Genomic DNA, 24,283 nt, shown 5'->3' with positions numbered 1-24,283 from the left:
ACAGTTCGCATAGCGTACGTGACATAAACGCCGTGCCCTGATCGGTGAGGATTTCTTTTGGAACCCCCACCCAGGAGATAAGACGAAACAGGGCATCCGCAACACTTTTAGCGGAAATGTTGCGGAGGGCTACCGCTTCAGGATATCGTGTTGCATAATCAACTATGACCAATGCAAAGCGATGTCCTCGTGCCGATCGCTCTAATGGCCCGATGAGGTCCATACCAATTCTCTTGAAGGGGACCTGCATTAAGGGAAGAGGGCGCAAAGGTGCTTTTGGGGCGGCCAGTAGGTTCACCAACTGACATTCCCGACAAGACGCGCACCACCTGCGCACGTTGTCATGAATGCCCGGCCAAAAGAAACGGGTCATGAGGCGATTTAGTGTTGCTGCCTGTCCCAAATGGCCCGCCATAGGGTTAGAATAAGCCGCATGGAAAAGCATTTCCCTGCGGCTCTTTGGAATTAACAATTGGGTTTTATTCACTTTTGTCCGAGCGTCTTGGGTCACTCGATACAACCGGTCTTTTAAAATGGCAAAACACGGATAAGTGAGTGGGAGGGCAGGTTGGAGAGGCTGGCCATCGATGGAGTGGACCTGTTGAAATGCATGCTTTAATGTCTCATCCTGAGACTGCTCCAGAGGAAAGTCATCACGCTCCAAGAGAATCAGTCTCCCGATTTCGTTCGTTTCCCCTGAAGCAAACCCCAGCGGTCCTGGCTCAGTTTCTCCCACCTGTACCCGCGCAGTCTCCTTCCATGCCTTACTTCCCCAAGAGGCATCCGCACATAACGACCCCAATAAAACCGTAAACGCGGGCCAATTCGTTCCCAAAATTATCGGATGCCGGAGGTGGGGACTAACCGCCACCTCTACACTATGCTTTTGTCCCCGGAATTGAATAATAATTGGGACGACCGAATACTCCACCACATCCCCGTGTACACACCGCAACTTAACCACGTGGCTTGTATCCAATGCCCCCGGTTGAATCAGGCTTTGATGGACTGAGGTTTGGTTGCATCCTGAATCCACCAAGGCCTGATCGAGTGGAGAAACGGAAGCACTGTCCCCTCCGGAAGCCACAAGCCCCACCCCCTGGGCGGGGCCCTTGGAATCGCAAAATGCCCTTGGTCAATCCCGCCCCGCCCCCGGGACACGAGGAGGGCCAGGTGGACGGGACCTAGGGAGAGGGACAGGGCGAGAGAGAGAAGGGGGAGAAAGAGAATAAGAGAGAGAGTTAGAGGGCAGGGGTTCACCGACCCCTGGGCACGCCACCATGTGGTCCTCCGCCAGATGGATGGCCGAGTCCAGCGACGTGGGGCCGTGGCACTGGACCCACTCGGCCGTCTTCTTGGGAAGCCGAGCGATGAACTGCTCCAGGACCACCAGGTTGACGACATGCTCCACGTCACTTCCCTCGGCCAGTAGCCACTTGCGGCAGGAGTCCCGGAGCTGTTGGGCCTTCGCGGAGGGCCGACTGGCCTCGCCCAAGTCCAGGGACCGGAAGCGCTGGCGATGTTGCTCGGGCGACCGGCCGACCCGCTGGATGATGGCCCTCTTCAGGTCGTCGAAGACCAGGAGGTTCGCCACCGGAAGTTGTTGCGCGGCCACCTGGGCCTCACCGGAGAGCAGGGGAATGAGGCGCACCGGCCACTGCTTGCGGGGCCCCTCACAGGCCTCCGCCGACTTTTTGAAGAGCTCTTGTGTAGTGGCAGGTGCATGGGGGTGGTGGGCGGCCCGGCGGCCTCGGCGCGAACCTCCCGATCAATCCAGCTCCGGAACCTCTCGCGGTCCTCCTGCTGGGCCTGAACAATGGCTTGGAAGCGCCTCTCCTGATCATTCCTCAGGTCCAGCAGGGCCTGGTGTTGTTCGCGGTGCAGGACCGCGAGGGAGGCGATGATATCCGCAAGCGGTGTGGAGGACGGGCTTTGCATGGCGGCGGCGGCGGTCCTTCTTCCTTCCCGGGTTTCGGCATCAGTGTAGTATGTTCGTGGGAGGAAAGGAAGAGGACAAAGGGGTCGGCTGGACTGCTGACGAATTTATCAAACGAAAATTACTAAAAGTTCACAAACACCCAATGGTGACTTTTACCCTGACACGTTCGCACAACACTTTCGGTTTACTCCTTCCGGTTTCTGTTTCCGGCTCGGGTCAGCAGTCCGTCTCTCTCTCTCTCTTGCTTCCGTCTCTCCTGGCGTTTTATACTCTCTCCACGCCAATTACTGGAACAAGAAACAGGTGATGATAATTTCTGCCCAAACCACTCACTTACCGCTCGTCTCCTGATTCTCTCTCCGGTTGCAGACTTCGTTAAACCCTGCCCCCCCGCCACAATCGTCAAGAAGTATAACTTACCCGTCCAACCATGTAACCCACCCATTAAGATCAAAGCCATCAACGACACAGCAATCGGAACTGGAACAATTCAACAAACCAAGACACTTACATTGCAAGTGGGGTTATTTCACTAGGAGTCCATATCCTGTCGTTAACTCTCCTAAGCATGAAGTCATTCTCGGATTCCCATGGCTGTTCATTCACGACCCCGTCCTGTCCTGGCATCAGGGTGAGTTGACCAAGTTGTCAGTTTCTCGTCAGTTCCCCAGCCTTGCTGTATCACTAGTGTTGAAAGTCCCTCGAGTACCAAGACTGTCAATATTCCCCCCTGTTACGAAGACCTAGCAGAGGTCTTTAGCAAATCTAAGGCAACGCAGCTACCACCTCATCGTCCCTGGGACTGTAGTATTGATTTACTCCCCAATGCCATGCCCCCCAAGAGTTGTGTTTATCCCTTATCTCGTACAGAATCCCAAGCCATGGAGGATTATATTGAGGAGGCCCTGACTTCAGGACTTATCCGACCTTCCACTTCTCCAAAGTCCAACTTCCACTTCTCCAAAGAAAAAGGACGAAGGACTCAGGCCCTGTAATGATTATCGGGGATTAAACAACGTCGCAGTAAAATTCTGCTACCCTTTGCCATTGGTCCCTTCAGCTTTGGAACAGCTCCGTGAAGCAAGGATATACACCAAACTAGACTTACGAAGTGCATACAACCTCATTCGCATCAAGGAGGGCGACAAGTGGAAGACTGCTTTCCTCACCACTAGAGAGCACTATGAGTATCAGGTCATGCCGTATGGACTTGCCAACGCACCCACTGTCTTCCAGTCCTTCATAAATGAAATCTTCCGTGACCTGCTTAACCAGTACGTAATTGCCTACATTGATGACATTCTCATCTACTCCAAGTCTGAAGCAGAACACGTTGACCATGTCAAGACCGTCTTCACTCGGCTCCTGAAGAATCACCTGTACGTCAAGGCAGAGAAATGTGAGTTTCACGTCAAGCAGACATCATTCCTGGGTTATCACATTAGTCATCAAGGTGTTAAGATGGATGAGGCCAAGGTCAAGGCAGTAACGGAGTGGCCCCAACCTTCCATTGTCAGGGAACTTCAGAGATTCCTGGGATTTGCAAACTTTTACAGAAGGTTAATTAGAAATTACAGCATGGTTGCAGCACCACTGACATCACTCCTCAAGGAGAAACCTTCCAAGCTCAGGTGGAGTGAGGAGGCTACTCAAGCATTCAATTTCTTAAAAGTTAAATTTACCATGGCTCCTATCCTCAAGCACCCTGACCCCAACTTACCATTCATCGTGGAAGTAGATGCCTCGGACTCAGGCATTGGGTCCGTACTCTCCCAGCGCCATGGTCAACGGGGTAAACTGTACCCTGTGCATTCTTTTCCAGGGAGTTAACGGCAACCGAACAAAACTATGATGTAGGGAATAAGGAACTCCTATCTATGAAAGCAGCGATAGAGCAATGGAGGCACTGGCTCGAGGGAGCAGTCCACCCGTTCCAGGTGATTACCGATCATAAAAACCTGGAGTACATTAAAAGTGCAAAACAACTCAACCCTCGCCAAGCTCGATGGTCCCTCTTCTTCACACGCTTCCAATTCTCAGTGGCTTATCGCCCAGGAAGTAAAAACAGTAAGGCAGATGCTCTATCCAGGCAGTATGATCTTCTCATGGACAACAAAACCCCAGAATACATTCTGCCTCCATCTGTAATCATTGCCCCAATTACTTGGGATATCATGGAAGAGATCCAACGGGAACAGATCCAAGATCCAGCTCCTACCAACTGCCCTCCTAACCTCCATTACGTTCCACAAGGTCTGCGCCCCAGAGTCATTCAGTGGGTCCACTCCTCAGTCAGCTCTGGCCACCCAGGTATCTCCCGCACTCTACACCTGGTACGTAACTCATTCTGGTGGCCTTCCATGTCCAAGGACATCACTAATTACGTCAAAGCTTGTCAGGTTTGTGCTCAATCTAAGACCCCCAAAGAATTACCCTCTGGACTCATGGAACCTCTGCCCATTCCACAACATCCCTGGTCTCACTTATCAATAGACTTTGTTACAGACTTACTGCTGTCCCATGGTTTCCCAACAATACTTGTTATCATTGACAGGTTCTCCAAGTCCTGCCGGTTAGTCCCCTTGAAAGGACTCCCCACCGCCATGGAGACGGCACAGGCTATGTTCCACCACGTATTCAGGAACTATGGAATCCCGGAGGATATTGTCAGTGACAGAGGTACCGGTACAGGATTCTGTAACGCCACGCCAGCAGAGGGAGCTCTCACCGGAGTATTGACTGTTCACCACTCCCTCTGCTTCTACAGTCATTTCCTGTTTGGGACTATTTAACATGAGTCAGCATGTTACTTCTCTGTATTGCCAGTTTACCTGCCTTACCGAGCTTTTCCCTTGTGAGTATTCTGACTGCCTGAGTGTTCACGATTCTGCCTTTTACCTCGTTCACGTCTCTTGGATTGCCCCTTTGGATTTATTGCTTGATTGGACTGATGTTTGTGTTTGACCTGTTCGCCTGCCTACTCGTCCCTGCCTACTGGATAACCCCTGTGTATGTTAAAAGATCGGACTGCCCTTACGGTATTGACACTTTGCCTGGTTACACGACTCTGATTGTAAGATCTTCCTTTAATAAACTCCTGCAAATGGATTCGCATTCTGCCTCAGCCTCTTTCGTTACACAAATACATTAAAGAACTAGAGATATGATGACTAGTTGCCTATAAGTATTGTAATGGTGCAAAAAGTCAAACTTCAGAGGCATGTCATCAATAATATTTAATGGAATGTAAATGTACATCCAGCTTAGCTGCAATAAACATTAGCGTTGTCAAAATGAATAATTAAACCAAGTGTTTAATAAAACAAATAAAAATGAAAAATAACTCATAATCATGATACCTTCTTGATTGATACCTTCCTCTATTCGCTACATGCGTCTGCTATGTCCTGTGTTGGGGGGTAACGGGTTACAAAGTTGGTATAGCCTACTTATCACAACATTGTCAATTGCAAACGCTAATTTATTCAAACGTCTCGTTACCCGAACTACCTACAGTAACTTAATTTGCAGAGGTAGAAGAGAAAGCACCCAATTCAGAAATAATAACTTTTAAGAAATATATTTTTTGATAAACGAACCCAACTCTGGCTATGTGCTTGCTGGAGTCTGATGTGATTTGTGTCATGTGCAGGTGTGACAGATCGCGTACAAAGTCAAAGTCAAAGTCACCTTTATTTATATAGCGCTTTAAACAAAATACATTGCGTCAAAGCAACTGAACAACATTCATTAGGAAAACAGTGTCAATAATGCAAAAATGATTGTTAAAAGCAGTTCATCATTGGATTCAGTTATGTCATCTCTGTTCAGTTAAATAGTGTCTGTGCATTTATTTGCAATCAAGTCAACGATATCGCTGTAGATGAAGTGTCCCCAACTAAGCAAGCTAGAGGCGACAGCGGCAAGGAACCGAAACTCCATCGGTGACAGAATGGAGAAAAAAACCTTGGGAGAAACCAGGCTCAGTTGGGGGGCCAGTTCTCCTCTGACCAGACGAACCAGTAGTTCAATTCCAGGCTGCAGCAAAGTCAGATTGTGCAGAAGAATCATCTGTTTCCTGTGGTCTTGTCCTGGTGCTCCTCTGAGACAAGGTCTTTACAGGGGATCTGTATCTGGGGCTCTAGTTGTCCTGGTCTCCGCTGTCTTTCAGGGCAGTAGAGGTCCTTCCTAGGTCCTTCCTAGGTGCTGATCCACCATCTGGTCTGGATACATACTGGATCCAGGTGACTGCAGTGACCCTCTGATCTGGACACAGACTGGATCTGGTGGCCACGGTGACCTCGGAACAAGAGAGAAACAGACAAATATTAGCGTAGATGCCATTCTTCTAATGATGTAGCAAGTACATAGGGTGTTATGGGAAGTGTTTCCGGTTCCGGTTGACCTAATTAATGCAGCCTAAAAATCCCTTAACGGATCTGGATAATAAAAGCATATTAGTATGTTATGTGTATGCCAGGTTAAAGAGATGGGTCTTTAATCTAGATTTAAACTGCAAGAGTGTGTCTGCCTCCCGAACAATGTTAGGTAGGTTATTCCAGAGTTTAGGCGCCAAATAGGAAAAGGATCTGCCACCCGCAGTTGATTTTGATATTCTAGGTATTATCAAATTGCCTGAGTTTTGAGAACGTAGCGGACGTAGAGGATTGTAATGTAAAAGGAGCTCATTCAAATACTGAGGTGCTAAACCATTCAGGGCTTTATAAGTAATAAGCAATATTTTAAAATCTATGCGATGCTTGATAGGGAGCCAGTGCAGTGTTGACAGGACCAGGCTAATATGGTCATACTTCCTGGTTCTAGTAAGAACTCTTGCTGCTGCATTTTGGACTAGCTGTAGTTTGTTTACTAAGCGTGCAGAACAACCACCCAATAAAGCATTACAATAATCTAACCTTGAGGTCATAAATGCATGGATTAACATTTCTGCATTTGACATTGAGAGCATAGGCCGTAATTTAGATATATTTTTGAGATGGAAAAATGCAGTTTTACAAATGCTAGAAACGTGGCTTTCTAAGGAAAGATTGCGATCAAATAGCACACCTAGGTTCCTAACTGATGACGAAGAATTGACAGAGCAACCATCAAGTCTTAGACAGTGTTCTAGGTTATTACAAGCAGAGTTTTTAGGTCCTATAATTAACACCTCTGTTTTTTCAGAATTTAGCAGTAAGAAATTACTCGTCATCCAGTTTTTTATATCGACTATGCAATCCATTAGTTTTTCAAATTGGTGTGTTTCACCGGGCTGTGAAGAAATATAGAGCTGAGTATCATCAGCATAACAGTGAAAGCTAACACCATGTTTCCTGATGATATCTCCCAAGGGTAACATATAAAGCGTGAAGAGTAGCGGCCCTAGTACTGAGCCTTGAGGTACTCCACACTGCACTTGTGATCAATAGGATACATCTTCATTCACTGCTACGAACTGATGGCGGTCATATAAGTACGATTTAAACCATGCTAATGCACTTCCACTGATGGCAACAAAGTGTTCAAGTCTATGCAAAAGAATGTTGTGGTCAATTGTGTCAAACGCAGCACTAAGATCCAATAAAACTAATAGAGAGATACACCCACGATCAGATGATAAGAGCAGATCATTTGTAACTCTAAGGAGAGCAGTCTCAGTACTATGATACGGTCTAAATCCTGAATGGAAATCCTCACATATACCATTTTTCTCTAAGAAGGAATATAATTGTGAGGATACCACCTTTTCTAGTATCTTGGACAGAAAAGGGAGATTCGAGATTGGTCTATAATTAACTAGTTCTTTGGGGTCAAGTTGTGGTTTTTTGATGAGAGGCTTAATAACAGCCAGTTTGAAGGTTTTGGGGACATATCCTAATGACAATGAGGAATTAATACAAATAAAACCAATAGCGTACAAACCAATAGGGTAAGCCGAAATTAAATACCAGTAACTAATCTATTTTTTAAATTTAAGGAGTGGAAGGTACAGATAATTGCATGAAAATGTAAGGAGTAGAAGTAAAAAGTCAGCTGAAAAATGATTACTCTAGTAAAGTATAGATACCCAAAATTTCTACTTAAGTAATGTAACAAAGTATTTATACTTCGTTGCTTGACACCTCTGAAACAGACATAGCATTCTTGACTGAGACACACCTGCTTGATTAGGATCACTCCAGACTCAAGAGAGGGGGCTTTTCCCAGATTTTTCACTCCAAATATAATGCTAAGTGCCGTGGTGCGGCCATTCTCGTCCACAGGGAAGTGCAATTTGTACAGACAAATATGATCCAAGATAAAGACGGTCGTTTTATTATTGTTCAAGGACAATTATTTAATTTAGCAGTAGTACTGGCCTGCGTCTATGCGCCAAACTGGGATAATACTAATTTTTTCTTTTATTTCTTTTTCTTCTAATTTTTTTTTTTTGATAATACTAGACTTTTTTTTCATTCCTTCCAGAACTAAACAGTCACAAATTGGTCCTCGGGGGAGATTTAAACTGTGTTCTGGATCCCATAATGGACCGTTCTAGAGCTGTACCGAGAATACTTAGTAAATCAGCAGAGACCATTAACGCTTTTCTCCAAGTGTACGGGGTGATTGATGCATGGAGATATAGAAATCCGGTTTCTAGACAGTATTCTTTCTTTTCTCCAGCGCATAATTCGTATTGCAGGATAGACTACTTTTTACTGGACAAGAAACTCCTCCTCCTGTTGAGGTCCAGTGAATATGATGGTATCGTTATCTTTGACCATAGCCCAGTAAAAATGTTGCTTTGCTTTCCAGATAACGAACCTCCACAACGCAACTGGAGCCTTAAGCCGGGCATACACCGTGCGATTTCGGCAAGGTACCAACTCACACTGTATGAGTAGATCGCATGCGATGTAAAGCCAAAGCTCATGATTTTTACGTGCTCACTGTACGGTCCGATCGTCAAGTTGCGATTTGACTGCTTAAACTATACGTGGTGAATCAACACATAGGATACCTCAGAACCCGGATGTTTGGCTGTTTCAGAATAAACATGCTTTCCCAGGATAAATGCACTGCTTTGGTGATATGCGCAATTCTGTGTGCTGAAACATCCAAAAAAAAAAGGCAGGCAGCTGCAGCTGCAGCTCAGCAGCTATATCCTACCAACTTTTCTCTCTGGCATTCCTGTCGTGGTAAGTTGACGATGACACGTTGAAAAGGCTGACATGTTGCTGCCATAACTCCACAAGTTTTCCCTCCATCATTTCAGTCCACACTACACACCATGTCGCAATGGTTTCATTTATGGTTTCGCTCATGCGCAGTGAGGGAAATGCTGAAAATCGGTTCTTAGCCCTGCTTCAATAGTGCGATACCTCACGAGAGGGGACCAAAATTTCTGGCATGTCAGAAATCCATCAGACCAACCGATTGCCGGTCGGGAGAGGTTAATTAACTCTCGTTTCCCCTTGTACACTGCACGAACACTGCACAACAAACGACGCAAGACAATTCTGAAAATCGGCCGACCTGAAAAAGAGTCGCACGAGTCCGAATTCGGCTCAAAATCAGATAAAAATCGCACAGTGTATGCCTGGCCTTAACCCACGTCTTATGTCTGATGAAGATTTTGTTAAAGGGATAGTTCACCCAAATAGCAAAATTATGTCATTAATAACTTACCCTCATGTTGTTCCAAACCCGTAAGACCTCCATTTATCTTTGGAACACAGTTTAAAATATTTTAGATATAGTTGTAGTCCGAGAGCTCTCAGTCCTTCCATTAAAGCTGTGTGTACAGTCTACTGTCCATGTCCAGAAAGGTAAGAAAAACATCAAAGTAGTCCATGTGACATCAGATGGTCAGTTAGAATTTTTTTAAACATCAAAAATACATTTTGGTCCAAAAATAGCAAAAACTATGACTTTATTCAGCATTGTCTTCTCTTACGTGTCTGTTGTGTGAGAGAGTTCAAAACAAAGCAGTTTGTGATATCCGGTTTGTGAACGAATCATTCGATGTTACCAGATCTTTCTGAACCACATCACCAAATCCAATTGAATCGTTCTAAACCTAAACGTTTCGTGTCTCCAATATGCACTAAGCCACAAATGGCTTAAGCAGTTAACTTTTTTAAATGTGGCTGACAATCCCTCTGAGTTCAAACAAACCAATAACCCGGAGTAATTCATGTACTGAAACAGTACACTGACTGAACTGCTGTGAAGAGAGAACTGAAGATGAACACTGAGCCGAAACAGATAATGACTCGTTCAGGGTGTGGATGGGTCGGAAAAAAAGGAGTAAGTAGTAAGAGGAAAATCTGAGATGTGAGGGTCTGTTTTTCAAGCAGAAGCATTTTCGAACTTGCTTCCACAGGAAGGGAATCCTGAAGACCCTGTGTGTGGCCTGCACTGCTAGCGGATGCAGCCTCACGCTAGCGTTTACTATTACTGTTATTGCGGATGGAGGCCGCTTAACAGAAAAATGTTTATTAGTAGCATGAGGGAGTGGAAGAGTTGTGGGCATGTTTACAAATGGAGGCAGCCTCACATTTGCTTCAGCTTTAACATCCCCTTATCCATCTATAACAGCCCATCCTCACTCCAGCCATCCCAGCAGTGCCCGCTCTTGCAGGAGCCTCTATCTGTATTTTTTCCACTGCCACAACAGTGTCTGCTCATGCAGGAGCATCAATCTTTATTTCCCCACTGCCACAGCAGTGCCTTCTCCCGCAGGAGCCTTTTCCCGTATTTCCTCACTGCCACAGCAATGTCTGCTCCCGCAGGAGCCTTTTCATGTATTTCCTCACTGCCGCAGCAGTAGCCGCTCCTGCAGGAGCCTCTATCTACAGTACAGACCAAAAGTTTGGACACACCTTCTCATTCAAAGAGTTTTCTTTAATTTCATGACTATGAAAATTGTAGATTCACACTGAAGGCATCAAAACTATGAATTAACACATGTGAGGCTTCACTTCAATGACTCCATGAGCAATCCAGTTCTGTTATAGATCAGTGGTGTCAATAAACATAATAATAATGTATTACTACAGCCATGTGGACTTAACAGACCCATGCACACAGCACCCATAAAGTCCTCAAGACACATCAGATTTTAGCCTTGTTTAATATCAGGTTCAGACACCCATCCCTTCTTATAAGAGAAGCAAAAAACCAACAGTTGCAAACTACATGACAGCATAAGAATTATATATACATATATATAAAAGAAAGCAAATTACATATACAAGAATAAAACTTTGTGATATTGTTTTTTTTTTTTTTGTAAGAAACTGTTTTTATTATGTCTGAGTAGAGCAGATGAATGATTGAAACACTTCCCACATGTAATGCAGTGATAAGGTTGCTCTCCATTGTGGATCCTCTCATGTGTTTTCAGACTTGATGACACACTGAATCTCTTGTCACATAGTATGTATTTTATGATGTTCTTTCAGACTTTGCAGACATGAAAAACTCTTTCCACAAAAATTACACGAATGTGGCTTAACCTTTGCATGAACTTTCATGTGCTGCTTCAGGTCTGGAGCCCTCAAATACATTTTACTGCATTGATCACATGTTTACAGTTTCTCTCTAATGTGGAAATTCATATGTTGCTTAAGCTGTGATGATCGTTTGAAACTGTTCCCACACTGATCACAAGTGTGTGGTTTTTCTCCAGTATGAACTGTCATATGCACTTTAAGGTGTCCTTTTAGTGTGTAACTCTTCCCACACTGATCACAAGTGTGTGGTTTCTCTCCAGTGTGGAGCCTCTCATGTGTTTTCAGACTTGATGATTTACTGAATCTCTTGTCACAGTGTGAACACTTGTAAGGTTTCTCTCCAGAGTGGATCCTCTGGTGCAGTTTTAAAGTGCTCGCTGAAGTATAAGTCTTTTCACACTTAAAGCACATGTATTCTAGTTTAGTATGTATTTTATGATGTTCTTTCAGACTTTGCAGACATGAAAAACTCTTTCCACAAAAATTACATGAATGTGGCTTAACCTTTGTATGAACTTTCATGTGCTGCTTCAGGTCTGGAGCCCTCAAATACATTTTACTGCATTGATCACATGTGTACAGTTTCTCTCTAATGTGGAAATTCATATGTTGCTTAAGCTGTGATGATCGTTTGAAACTGTTCCCACACTGATCACAAGTGTGTGGTTTTTCTCCAGTATGAACTGTCATATGCACTTTAAGGTGTCCTTTTAGTGTGAAACTCTTCCCGCATTGATCACAAGTGTGTGGTTTCTCTCCAGTGTGGATCCTCTCGTGTCTTTTAAGGTGTCCTGACCGATTGAATCTCTTGCCACAGTGTGAACACTTATAAGGTTTTTCTCCAGTGTGGATGCTTATGTGATCTTTAAGGTGTGATGATATTGAGAAACTCTTCCCGCATTGATTACATGTGTGCGGTTTCTCTCCAGTATGAACTCTCATGTGAACATAAAAATGATATTTGCTCGTCAAACTCATTCCACACTGAGTGCAGGTGAAAGATTTATAGGCTTTTATTTTCTTTACATTTTTCTGTTTGTTGTGAGAACAACTCGAGGGTTTTTCTCCAGTTTTGACATGATTTTTCTCCTCAACTTCACTCAGTTCTTCTTTCTCCTCGTTTTCTTCAATCACCTCTGAAATATAAGTAAGCATGGGTTATTTATATCGAAATCACCTTAAAGCTTTATAACTCAGCATTATTAATGAAGATTCAGGGTTCATCATAATTCATAAGGGTCTCTTAGTAAAATTTTTTTTACATTTTTTGATGCTTTTTTATTGTTGTTTATAAATGATACATCCCTGAAACTTTCCATGAATGTGGTACATTGAGCTTAATTTTATTATTTTTTTGAACATTAAAAAAATCAAACTTTTCAGTGAGGATAACTATTAAATGTTTGATCAACTACACAATTATCTAACATGCACATTATTGAAAAAAGATAACCTATTACAACAAATCTTAAACTGCTTGAAGATTTACAACTTTCTGCATACCAGCGCGAGCAGAACTCATTAGCATTTAAAGATAAATGAAGAGTAAAGACCAACCTCCGTGTTCCTCATGATTTATTCTCCAGGTTTCTGGTTCCTCGTGTTTTATTCTCCAGGTTTCTGGTTCCTCGTGTTTTATTCTCCAGGTTTCTGGCTCCTCTTGTTTTATTCTCCAGGTTTCTGGTTCCTCTTGTTTTATTATCAAAGTTTCTGGCTCCTCTTGTTTTATTCTCCAGGTTTCTGGCTCCTCTTGTTTTACTTTCCAGGTTTCTGGTTCCTCGAGTTTTATTCTCCAGGTTTCTGGTTCCTCGTGTTTTATTGTGCAGGTTTCTGGTTCCTCGTGTTTTATTCTCCAGGTTTCTGGTTCACTCGTGTTCTCTTCTCTCTCTTCTTTAACAAACACGATGTTCATAGCAGCAGATCTCAGTTCAGATGATAAACTCCTCCAGATATTCATGGTTGTTTCAAAACTTAGACAAGACTGTGAGGAGGACGAGAAAGTTAAAGGTATTTAACTTACTGACCTCGTTTAAAAACAGTATTTTTTTTTTTACAGAATTAACATGTCTAGCCGTTTGTATTAAACCAGCATCACAACAAAACAACAGACAGCGGAGTGAGCCTAGTCTTCTTCCTCTGAGGTTTAATGTTGTTTGTCAAACAAATGTATGTGTTCTAGCGCCACCCGCTGGACTGGAGTTAGAAGCGGCGAGAGGAGGGAGATGGCTGCAGTCCCGGAGCAGGCAGATCTACGTTCCAGACAGTTGCTGCCTCCAAGATGGGATACATCCCTATTATAGTAGGAAAAAAGCAGTAGGCGAGCAAATGAGTTTGTTTGAATGATCAGTATTCATAAAAGAGTAGGCGAAAATTACTCTAATTCTCGCGAGATTCGGACGTACATTTACTTAATTTGCTTTCTAATATGCCCTAAGGAAAAAAAGTATGGGTACGTCCGAAATCACATACTGCGTACTACATTTGAATTTAAACGTACTACTCGACCGTTAGAACAGTATACGTTCTATATAGTATGTGGGTAGTGTGAATGGAACTCGGACGTACTACATCATCCATGGTGTCGTCACATGACGTGCGTCTTCACAACAGCGCGACAATTTAAAGAGCCCACTCGACTGCGCGGACATCAGCAATGTTTATTCATTAATATTAATTATTGTAGTCGTTACCGCTTTCATCTGCGTTTTAACGTTGATAGGATCAACAGCTCAAGAGGAGGAATAGGTCAGCTGCTAGCAGATCATGCCTTAGTCGACAACTTATACAATTTTTATCAAATAACGTAAGTATAATCACCTATTTAGCCTGCAAATTTTACCTCAGAATAAAAAGAGATGAACACCATGACAGAGGCTGATTTAGATCAACGAAATTAAGTATTTATTGTTGTGAATAATTAAAAATACACAGGACAAACAAGACACATGAAAAAATGAATAAACTTGAATTAATGCATACATACTGTATATATATATAGAGAGAGAGAGAGCGAGCGAAAGAGAAAAAGAGAATTAATACAATATATACATATGCTAAATAAATATTACAAATAGATACAATATATACAAAATAAATAATATATACATCATATACTAAAAAAAATGTATATACACATTTACAGACTGTGAGCCCTACAACCTACTGCCACCTGAATGCTGCTGTGCCAGTCCTTCGACTATACTTCGAAGATGGATCTGACCTTCGCCCCAGCCTCCGACTTTCACGACAGTCCATCATGTCCATCATCGCTGCTTTGAAGTCAGACTCTGACCAGGCTGGGAAAAGGATATTGAGGTGCCTTTGACATAGAGCTTAGATCGGGCCCAACAAATCAAGCCCGACCCTACCCTAGCACGTTGTGTCCGAGCCCGGCCCGGCCCGACACGTTCACTGTAATTATGAGCCCGAGCCCGATTTAAACCCAGCCATTTTTAATATGTGGGCCGTTATAACCAGGGGGCGACGCCAGATTTTTTACTTTTTTTTTTTTTACCGCAGGTGCTGCTGTGCTAGATCATTTAGGCTACGGGGGAGCTGCACAGTTATATATATATATATATATATATTTATATATGCGTGCCGCATTTAATGCACGAGACAAAGCCAACACATATGGTCACTCCCCACGACTAGTTTAAAATGTTTCCATACCTCCGATTTTCCTCCAAACTTGCTCAAAGTTAATTCTCCTGTTTTAATTTTTTTCTTTGCATCTTCAAGCTGATATGTACAGCACGCACAGCAGGTGTGATGCGTCATGCATGCAGGACTGCGAGTGGACGAGACGCTGCGCATGACACATGACGTGCTTTATCAAGGGCCCGGCCCGAGGACGGTGGCGGAAAATATCGTCCCGGCCCGGCCCGCGGGTCGGGTCGGGCAGAGAATCTAAGCTCTACTTTGACATCCCAAAGTCTACAGTGCATGACATTGTGCACAGAATCAGCAGGGAAGTCGTCAGTATTTTGAGGAGGGTGATCACTTTCCCGACCCTGAACGACCTGGAGGAAGTGGGGGCAGGTTTTGCCCAGCTGGCTGGGTCTCCAGCTTTTTGCATGGTGGCTGGTGCAATAGACGGATGCCACATCTGGATCAAGCCACCAGCAAGTGAAGTGGACATTGTTGATCCAGAGGTTGTGGAGGATCCTGCCGATGACCCAATATGTTATCAAGTGCCAGGACAAGTTTATAATTGTATGTACTATGTAAACGCTGTGTAATGTGTTTGATGGGAGCGTTGAACATTCGAGGCGCATTTAAACGAGTGGAGGGAGTTTCCATGGAAACGAGGCAGCAACTCGGCTCAAAAGTAGCAAACTTCCTCCTCTCTAACGGTTGTTTTTACTGCTTTCAGGTAAATTTAGTCCCTAAAATTACACAAATAATACATAAAACTTTTACTGACACTTTCTTACATGTAATTGACACGCTTCTGTTGAATATTTACTTTACAGAAATGGTTCAGTGTCATGGGAATAAGTCCATTAGCATCACAACCATGAGCTAACAGAGGCTAACTATAAGAGGTAAGCTAGCTATAGATTTGTGCTCTTCTTTATAAAAGTTTGGCATTTTAATCACATATTATGTGTAGATGAGTTTTTTTTATAGCTTTGTAAATGTTTTGCTGACAATTTGTCAATGGATGAATTAAAAAAGCGAATTAATTTAACCTAAAAGTATGCACTGTACTGTTTATTAGGGTTGCCAACCGTTCTGTATAATATGGAATCGTCCTGTATTTAAGGCATCAAAGAAGCATTATGAAAGCTATATGGAACGCAGTTTGTCCCGTATTTAAGGCATATGCCATATGACCACCTAGACCATACGAATATCAAACTCTAAGCTGAGAATCATTTTTTTCTTTTTTTGACACGTGTTTGATTTGTGAGCATAGCCGTTATGGTGTTCCCATTAGAACATTGGCTGGTCTCTCGCTACCGGTTCTGTGAGCTGGACTCGCGTTAACGGTGTTAGGTTATTTTATTTCGACTTCAGCTAATCAGTTTGGCAGAATGCAAACAACATGATTCCAACATCCAGCCATGGAAGAAAACGTGCATTTTACCTGAGGGAAGACATAATCAATAAGGAAAGTCGTCTTTCGTTAATGTAGGTAATGTTGTTAAATACCTAGATGAAACAATTCATATTTAAATAAATTACAGCGTACTCTTAACCTTGAATATCGTTCTTAAAACACAAAATGACCAATGAAGTGTCAAGCACCCAAAGCAGTCCATTAACTCTTTAAGTTATCTTTAATTGAAAAATAACTATTTTCATCTGTACTGTAGTAGGCCTATTACACACACGCAAATCAGAGTCAGAAAGAGCTTTATTGCCAAGTATGTTTGCACATACAAGGAATTTGTTTTAGTGTCACAAGCTTCCAGAACACTGAGAAAACAACAACACACAGATAATAAAAAATTTGATAAAATAAAGAAAAAACTGTTATTTTGTGATATAGCCTATTATTGCAATTTAACATAAAAGTTTTGGAGTTTAATATACTTTAAAATATAATTTATTCCTGTAAAGCCATGCTAAATTTTCAGCATCATTATGATCCTTCATAAATCATTAAATTACCGTATGCTGATTTATTATCAATGTTGAAAACAGTTGTGCTGCTTAATTTTTTTTTGAACCTGTGATATTATTTAAGGATTCTTTGATAAATAACAGTATTTATTAAAAATATTTCTGTGTGTGTGTGTGTGTGTGTGTGTGTGTGTGTGTGTGTGTGTGTGTGTGTGTTAAATATGCAGTACTATTTGGGGTCAGTGCATTTCTTTTTTTATTTTTTTTAAGAAACTTTAAAAATACTTTTATTCACCAAGGATTTAGGTGTTAAATGGATAAAATGTGATATTGTTAGAATATTGTCAATTTATATTTTGAATAAATTCTGTTGTTTTTAACTTTATTTTATTTATGGAACGCAGGTTCCAAGAAATATTAAGATTATCAACACTGATAATAACGCCGCATATTTGAATGATTTCTAAAGGATCATGTGACCCTGAAGACTGGAGTAATGATACTGAAAATACAGTGCTGCATCACAGAAATACATTTATAAAAATGATATGTAAAGTATAATAAAGTATAATAAGATTCTTCACAATATTACTGTTTTTCTGTATTTTTAATCAACTAAATACAGCCTTGATGAGCATAAGAGACTCCAATAAAAAACATTACAAATCTAAAAGATATATACCCGTTTATATATATATATATGATGGTCACGATTACAATAACAGAAAGCTCTTCCCTTCAGTGGTGCTCCAGGCAGCCTGTGACCATCAGGGTCATCTTTGTGGGTTTATTTGGAATGATGAAAACCCGCTTCAGGTGCATCTTTTTAGAAGCACTTGAAGTACATTCACTGTTTGTCCCTAAGGTAATAAATCATTGCAATACTTCTGTAGTGGATTTTTTAATCAAATCATAGTATCCTACTCAAAATAACAGTTAATGCATCTTCTGTGTTCATGTTTTTTCACATCTCAACAGTCTTGTATCCTTTTGGTCTGCCAACATTTGTGTTGGTGTCGGGGATGTGCTGGAAGAGCTTGTGGAGGAGGAGGACAACCAGCCACCTGGGGAGCTTGATGGTGGGGAGAGCCGGAGTGGAGCAGCTTGGCGGGCTGCGCTGACCAATGAGGTGTCTGCACTCCCACAGGCACCTCTTGACCATGACTATTTTTGCCAGGTGAATATTTAAGTGTGGACTATGACCTGCTGCGCTTACATCCAAGTACATACAACACCACCATTGGTAAACACCCATACAGTCAAGAAGGTAAATGAAATATACTTAATGTACCAGTGATGTACTGTATTATGGTCTTAACGGACGTATATTTTATTTACCTTCAGTGATACATTAAATATACTGCAACTGTTGTAGGATCAATTATCATCTTACATGACAGATTGGATTACCATTGGACTAATCTAAACTTTCTTCTTCTGTCTGCAGCTTTGAAGTAACAACAGCAGCAGCGGCGGTGCTGTAGGCAGTGTGGCTGATGGCCACTTGTGTTCTTCTTGTCTTGTTGTATATAGTTGTAAATGTTTAAGTTGTTGTATATAGTTGTAGATATGAGAATGTTGTTTAAATGAATTTGCTGCTTCATGTATATAGTTTTCAATAAAAAAAGTGTTCAAATACATTTTTATTTTATGTAACAAAGATGAAATTAATGCTTTTTGTAGAGCTTGGAATACTAAATCACAAAACGTTGTAAATAAGGGTGAAGATATTGTTCAATACATTTTGTTTTTCTGTTGCGGTCTAAAGAACAGAGGTTTTAAAAAAAAATGGATATACAGTTTATATTAAATAATTAAGGGGCAAAGAAAAACCAGTTCAATGTAATTGACTTTATTTTTCCGCCAACCTCTCCAAAAGCAAAAAAAGCGGTCTGCCCTCTCTCTAGCCTCTGCTTCCCTTCTCTCATTTGACTCCCTCTGGTATTTAATATCCTCCTTTAGAAGTTGTAGGATTGGATCCTCTCGTTCCCTTCTCCTCTTCTCTCCTCTGTGCCCTGCTCTCTCTTTGCTCTTGTCTCTCACTGTCTCCTCATCCTCGCCTCTCCCTTCATCTACCTCTTGAGCAGTGCTTGGCCCTGGTTCTTCCTCTTGGATCGAGGCAATAAGGCAAGGGGGCGAGACTTCTGCAGACTGCCCTAATGCCTTGTCCATGAGTGCTAACCAGGGCCAATTTGCTGCGGTCACCTTACTATACTATACTCACGATACTATTATTATAAACATTCAACTTTGCGATGTGCCTTACTCTCCCAAGAAGGCGTGCAACATTCGGCAGTTTGAGACCGGCTTGCGAGGCCAGGTTGATTATGTGCGCGAAGCAGCCGACGTTGGTTAGCCCCGTAATCTCAACCGCACAGATCATATTCGCCGCGTTGTCAGTGACTATGGCTGGGTCTTTACTCAGCAGCCCCCACTCCTCCATAGCTTTGGTTAACATTTCAGCTAGACTGACAGAGCGATGGTCCGTTTGAACTTCGGTTGTCTGCAGCACGTAAGACACGAGGTTCCAGAGCTCGTCTATGTAGTGTGCTGTCACACTCATGTAAGATTCCGTAGCTACGGATGTCCAGGTGTCACTCGTAATGCCCACCCTCTCTGCGGTCTTAAGCTTACACCTTACACCATCTTTAACTGTCTGGTACATGTTGGGGATCACTTCTTCAGACAGACGTTTGCGAGACACAATGACATAATTTGGTTCCATTACCTTCATTAGCCGCCTGAATCCCACATTCTCAACAACAGAATACGGGTGCATATCTTTGCAAATGAAGCCCGCAATCGCCTCAGTTATTTTGACAGAGCGTGCAGAATTAGTTGGCAGTTTAGAGTTTGTTTCAGTGTCATCTGTTGCAGTCCGGTGGCGGGCTTGGATATGATGTCGCATCATGTGGTTCCTGAGATTAGTAATATTTCCACAATACTTCACCTCCATTTGGCAGGCTTTGCAAATTGCTTTGCTTTTGTCAAGCTCGTGACTAAAGCTCTTGATTAAAAATATTACAAAAATCAGTTATTGTATTAAATATTATTACAGTGTAAATCAGTTGTTTTCTATGTGAATATACAGTAATGTGTAATTTATGGCTGTGATCGAAGCTAAATTTTCAGCATCACCAGTCTTGAGTGTCACATGATCCTTCACAAATCAGTATAATGTGAGGATTTGATGCTCAAGAAACATTTATTATTATCAATGTTGAAAACAGTCTATCAGTTGTACAGTTTTTTTTCAGGATTCTTTGATGAATAGGAAGTTCAAAAGAACAGCATTTGTTTGAAAAATAATCTTTTGTAACATTATAAATGTCTTTACTGTCACTTTCGATCAAATTAATTATTCCTTGATAAATAAAAGTATTGCTTTCTTTCCTCCAAAAAATACAAATCTCACTGACCCCAAACTTTAGTGTATTACGGTAGTGTATTAGTACTATTGTACACTACACTGCATATACTTGCTGGAAGCAGGCCCAAGTCTGTCAGGTTTACATTCAAGGCTTACTTCAAAAATCACAAGTTGCATTAAAATGTGGATAATTATTTCCATACTTGTCTCCCACCTTGTACTTCATTTTTAAATTGTCCCACTTTTTTTTTTTTTTTGCCTGGGCATGGGAAACCCTCCCTTCGAGCCCCATCTTCTCCAAAATAAGCCTATGTGAATGATGGGGAAGAAATACAAAGAAGATTACACAGCTAACACTTCTGAACATTAATTAATTTGCTTCTCACCGATATCCGTTTGCCGCGGTGTCTGTCCCCCCTGTAAACAGCTGCTTCCTTTTTATATGGAGACGTATAAACGCCTCCATTTGTTCCTTGGTCCCTGTTAAAAAAGACGAGAAAGCTATGAATAATAAGGTGAATAGTATATTAACGTTAAATTACTTTGGACAACTTAACTAGTTATTTATAAAAGAAATGCCAGTAACGGCAACCAAGCTAACAATTGTTAAATGACAGTTCCGGTTCAGTTAGCCATTTGTATTTGTATAATTAACAATATCAATATGGTAGTAATTTGTACTGGCATTTAAACGTTAAACTTTACTTATATTTACTACAGTTTCGTGTAGTAAAGACAGTGTCTGGGTTGTGTCCCTGGGTTTCCACTAGATGTCCCCCTTTCTCACGGTGTCTGTCACCTTATCACTTCCTGTTCCCTTATTTGGTCACCTTCCTCCTTGTTAGTAATTGATTGTTCCCCACCTGTCTCCTATTCCCTCATTATCCTTCTGTGTATTTATACCCGGTGTGTCTTAGTATGTGTCACGGAGTCCTTGTCTAATGTCTTGTCATTCCGTAGTCTTGATCCTGCCTTGTGTTTTGTCCGTTCTTGTTTATTTGGATTCTCTGGTTTGACCCTGCCTGGACTGTTTACCCTTTTGGATTGCCCCTTAATAAATATCTTACCTGCACTTGGATCTCTCCGTGTTTCTTGTATCACCGTACGTGACAGTAACGTAAATAAAAACCGTTAATGCTCCGACTCCGCTAATGTTTGACATTTCTGAATTTTTGAACAAGATAGCAAAGCTGTGCGCATAGGATTGTGGGTGATTTGAGAGCGCGAAGAGCGCGAAGGCTACACATATGCATCCTTTCCTGTGTATGGGATATTTTTCGAACAAAGGACTCAGTCCTTGGTTGAAATTCTGAGGATCCTCGACATTGGAACAGTCATTCGACGGATGTCGTTGACGTAGCATCCTCGAAATTCTGGCTTCCGAGGATCCTTCCTTGACATTGAGAAACACTTCCTCCTGAGTGAGTCGGAGTTCATAGTAATGACGTAGAAGTAAACTGTGTAGAGTTCCGTGGTTGATAGGCTATCAGCGACGCCAACATCATTTTCCTTTTTGCCTCAGTTGATTCACGTGTTTTTAAGCCTTACCGCTTGTCGATTTAAACATTAAAGCATCCAAACACAAGACGCGGCAAAGCTTAACAGGGTAGCTGGTTACTCTCGCGCGCTGTGTTCGGTGCACGCGAGAGAGAGAGCCGCATATCACGGACAGCGACACGAATACAAATCGCAGTTTGAACAAACAAAAAGATGTGAAAGAGTCCAACTCAGCACCACAGTGTTCTGGTGTTCAGGGCTCACGCAGAGAGAGGCGTCTCAAAATGCTTGAAACCTGAATTTGCTTCTTTTTGCTCTTGTTCCGACAAATACATAAAAAATATGTCAAAATACCTGTCTTGGAAAGTAGGCTCAAAATATCTGTCAGTTATGTCTTAAGTCAAAGTAAACAGTTGAGAAAAAAAAATGGGATGTGTATTATACTGAACGCGTTCGTCGTCTCTTAAAGTGACCGCGCCTAATTTAGCTACTAGGCTGCTGTAATGTTAATCCAAGAAAATGAAAGACAGAAAATTACTCCCTGCTCTTGACTGAATTACTTTGTAGTTTTAACAAGAATTAATGCACAGCCAAACCAAAAATTATTCAGACACCAGATATAATTTTTGATATATATATTTTACTAGTAGGTACAGGACACTATAATACGTTTATGTAAGGGAGTATTGAGAGTGAGGAGTTGTCGTCATAGCACAGAGCCCCTCCCCTCGATATCACCCTCTCCGCCATGTTGGCAGGACACCGGCGGCAAAACATGATTAAGTGTGTTGTTAACTCGGTAGTAGAGGAGATTCTTGCAATTCTGCACTGTTTTACCATGCCTGGAAGTTACTGCTGCATTAAAAACTGCTCTAGTACCTCACACGATACATATGGAACACATAGGAACAATGGAATACAGTTTTTTTTAGGTTACACCAAGCGCAAAACAGTGGTATTTGGAGAATCTCTCAGGCATCCAAAATATCGACCCATACGAGCTCCCTGCAGCGGAATGGCACAGAGAGCTGAACCATTTACCTCGATGCATATATATGGACATTGTGAACTATCTAGTTTTTGGTCTAAGTTACTACACAATGCAGGAGTTTAAAAGCCACAAGTCTTTGGAAAGTTACGAGGCTTTCTGCTGTGGCTGGGTCCATCTACAAGCCTCCAGGTGATGAAAACAGCCTTGTACTGGCCCAGGTAAGTTTCTTCACATGTGTTTTAGCTTGTTGTAATTACATTGCATTTAGCAGACACTTCTTGACCAAAATGACAACTTAATTAACTGCGACTGTTTCATAAAGACTAGATTGTAACGAGATGTTCAATGTACACAAACGTTTCCAACATGTTTTGATGTAGGCTAAAGCTGTGTATGTTTAGTTATAATTTGATTTTAGCCCAATGACACATGCTGTACCAGGTTTTTGTGTTGGGGCTGCAAAGTGGACAAACCAGTTCTGGTTATGTGATTGGAAGATTTAAATGTCCTGGTTAGATTAAAGCCATTAACCGTGTGAATGCAAGGTGACTTACACCGTAAACAAGATAATTCACAATGTCCATATGTGTGCATGGAGGTAAATGGTCCAGGGCTCTGTGCCGCTGCAGGGAGCTCGTATGGGTCGATATTTTGTATGACCTGAGACCTTATCTTTGCATTGCTTTACGTTCTTCCTTTTCTTTCTCGTATTCGTAGATCCGTCTCTGTTCCGCCGACATAATAAATGCGCAAAAATTAAAGAGCTCTGAAGTGTTTAGTCGCGCCTCTGTTAAGTTCTGAAGGCATTGCCCCTGGTAACCGATAGCGTGTTCTACCATCATGGCCGACCGGCTCAGACCCCGCCCAAATCAACCCAAATCAGCACGTGACTCCTCACTCTTAATAGCAAAATTAAGCGAACTGTAACATATTATAACAACAGTGAACTACTAGTGAAATTGCTAAAAATTTTATATCTGTCTATCTATCTGTCTTTATCTATCTATATATCTATATATATATATTAGTGATGGGAAGTTCGATTCTTTTTTCACGAACCGTTTTTTTCGGACGGTTCGATTCAATAAACCAGTTCACCGGTTCTTTTACGCTCGACGTAATGGCGTCAAGTCTATCAAACATTCAAATACATAAAGTCAGTAATCATAACCTTAGTCAGTTAAAAACCTCATAATCATGAAAAGTTTACAATTAAGTTTTGCCACAACGCACCCTGTGCATACGAGAATTTATGTCTTGTAGATATAAAGTAAATAAATTAGGTGTCATTTGCGCAGAAACCATGATCCACTTACTATACATAATCCATTGCGATGTATTTGTTATTAAATGAACTTACGTTTCGCCAGATTGCCCTTCATTCAAGCCCTCGGTTTACCCGCGCTCATAACATTAGG

The 24,283-nt window shown here is 42.0% G+C and overlaps 1 protein-coding gene across 1 annotated transcript; it reads right to left on the bottom strand.

Moving 5' to 3' along the window:
* Positions 1–11,511: 11,511 nt before the first annotated feature.
* LOC132095433 (zinc finger protein 664-like) lies at positions 11,512–16,542 on the bottom strand. Its single transcript, XM_059500799.1, has 4 exons — positions 16,529–16,542; positions 15,263–15,603; positions 11,898–12,572; positions 11,512–11,813 (listed from the first exon to the last, which is right to left on the bottom strand). Exons 1-4 carry the CDS (start codon positions 16,540–16,542, stop codon positions 11,512–11,514), a joined length of 1,332 nt encoding a protein of 443 aa, XP_059356782.1.
* Between the last annotated feature and the right edge of the window lie 7,741 nt (positions 16,543–24,283).

The sequence above is a fragment of the Carassius carassius genome, chromosome 1 (assembly GCF_963082965.1).
Source record: "Carassius carassius chromosome 1, fCarCar2.1, whole genome shotgun sequence".
NCBI classification, from domain to species: Eukaryota; Metazoa; Chordata; class Actinopteri; order Cypriniformes; family Cyprinidae; genus Carassius; species Carassius carassius.
Note: the sequence above shows the minus strand (reverse complement) of the source record. Positions and strands in the feature narration are given on the sequence as shown.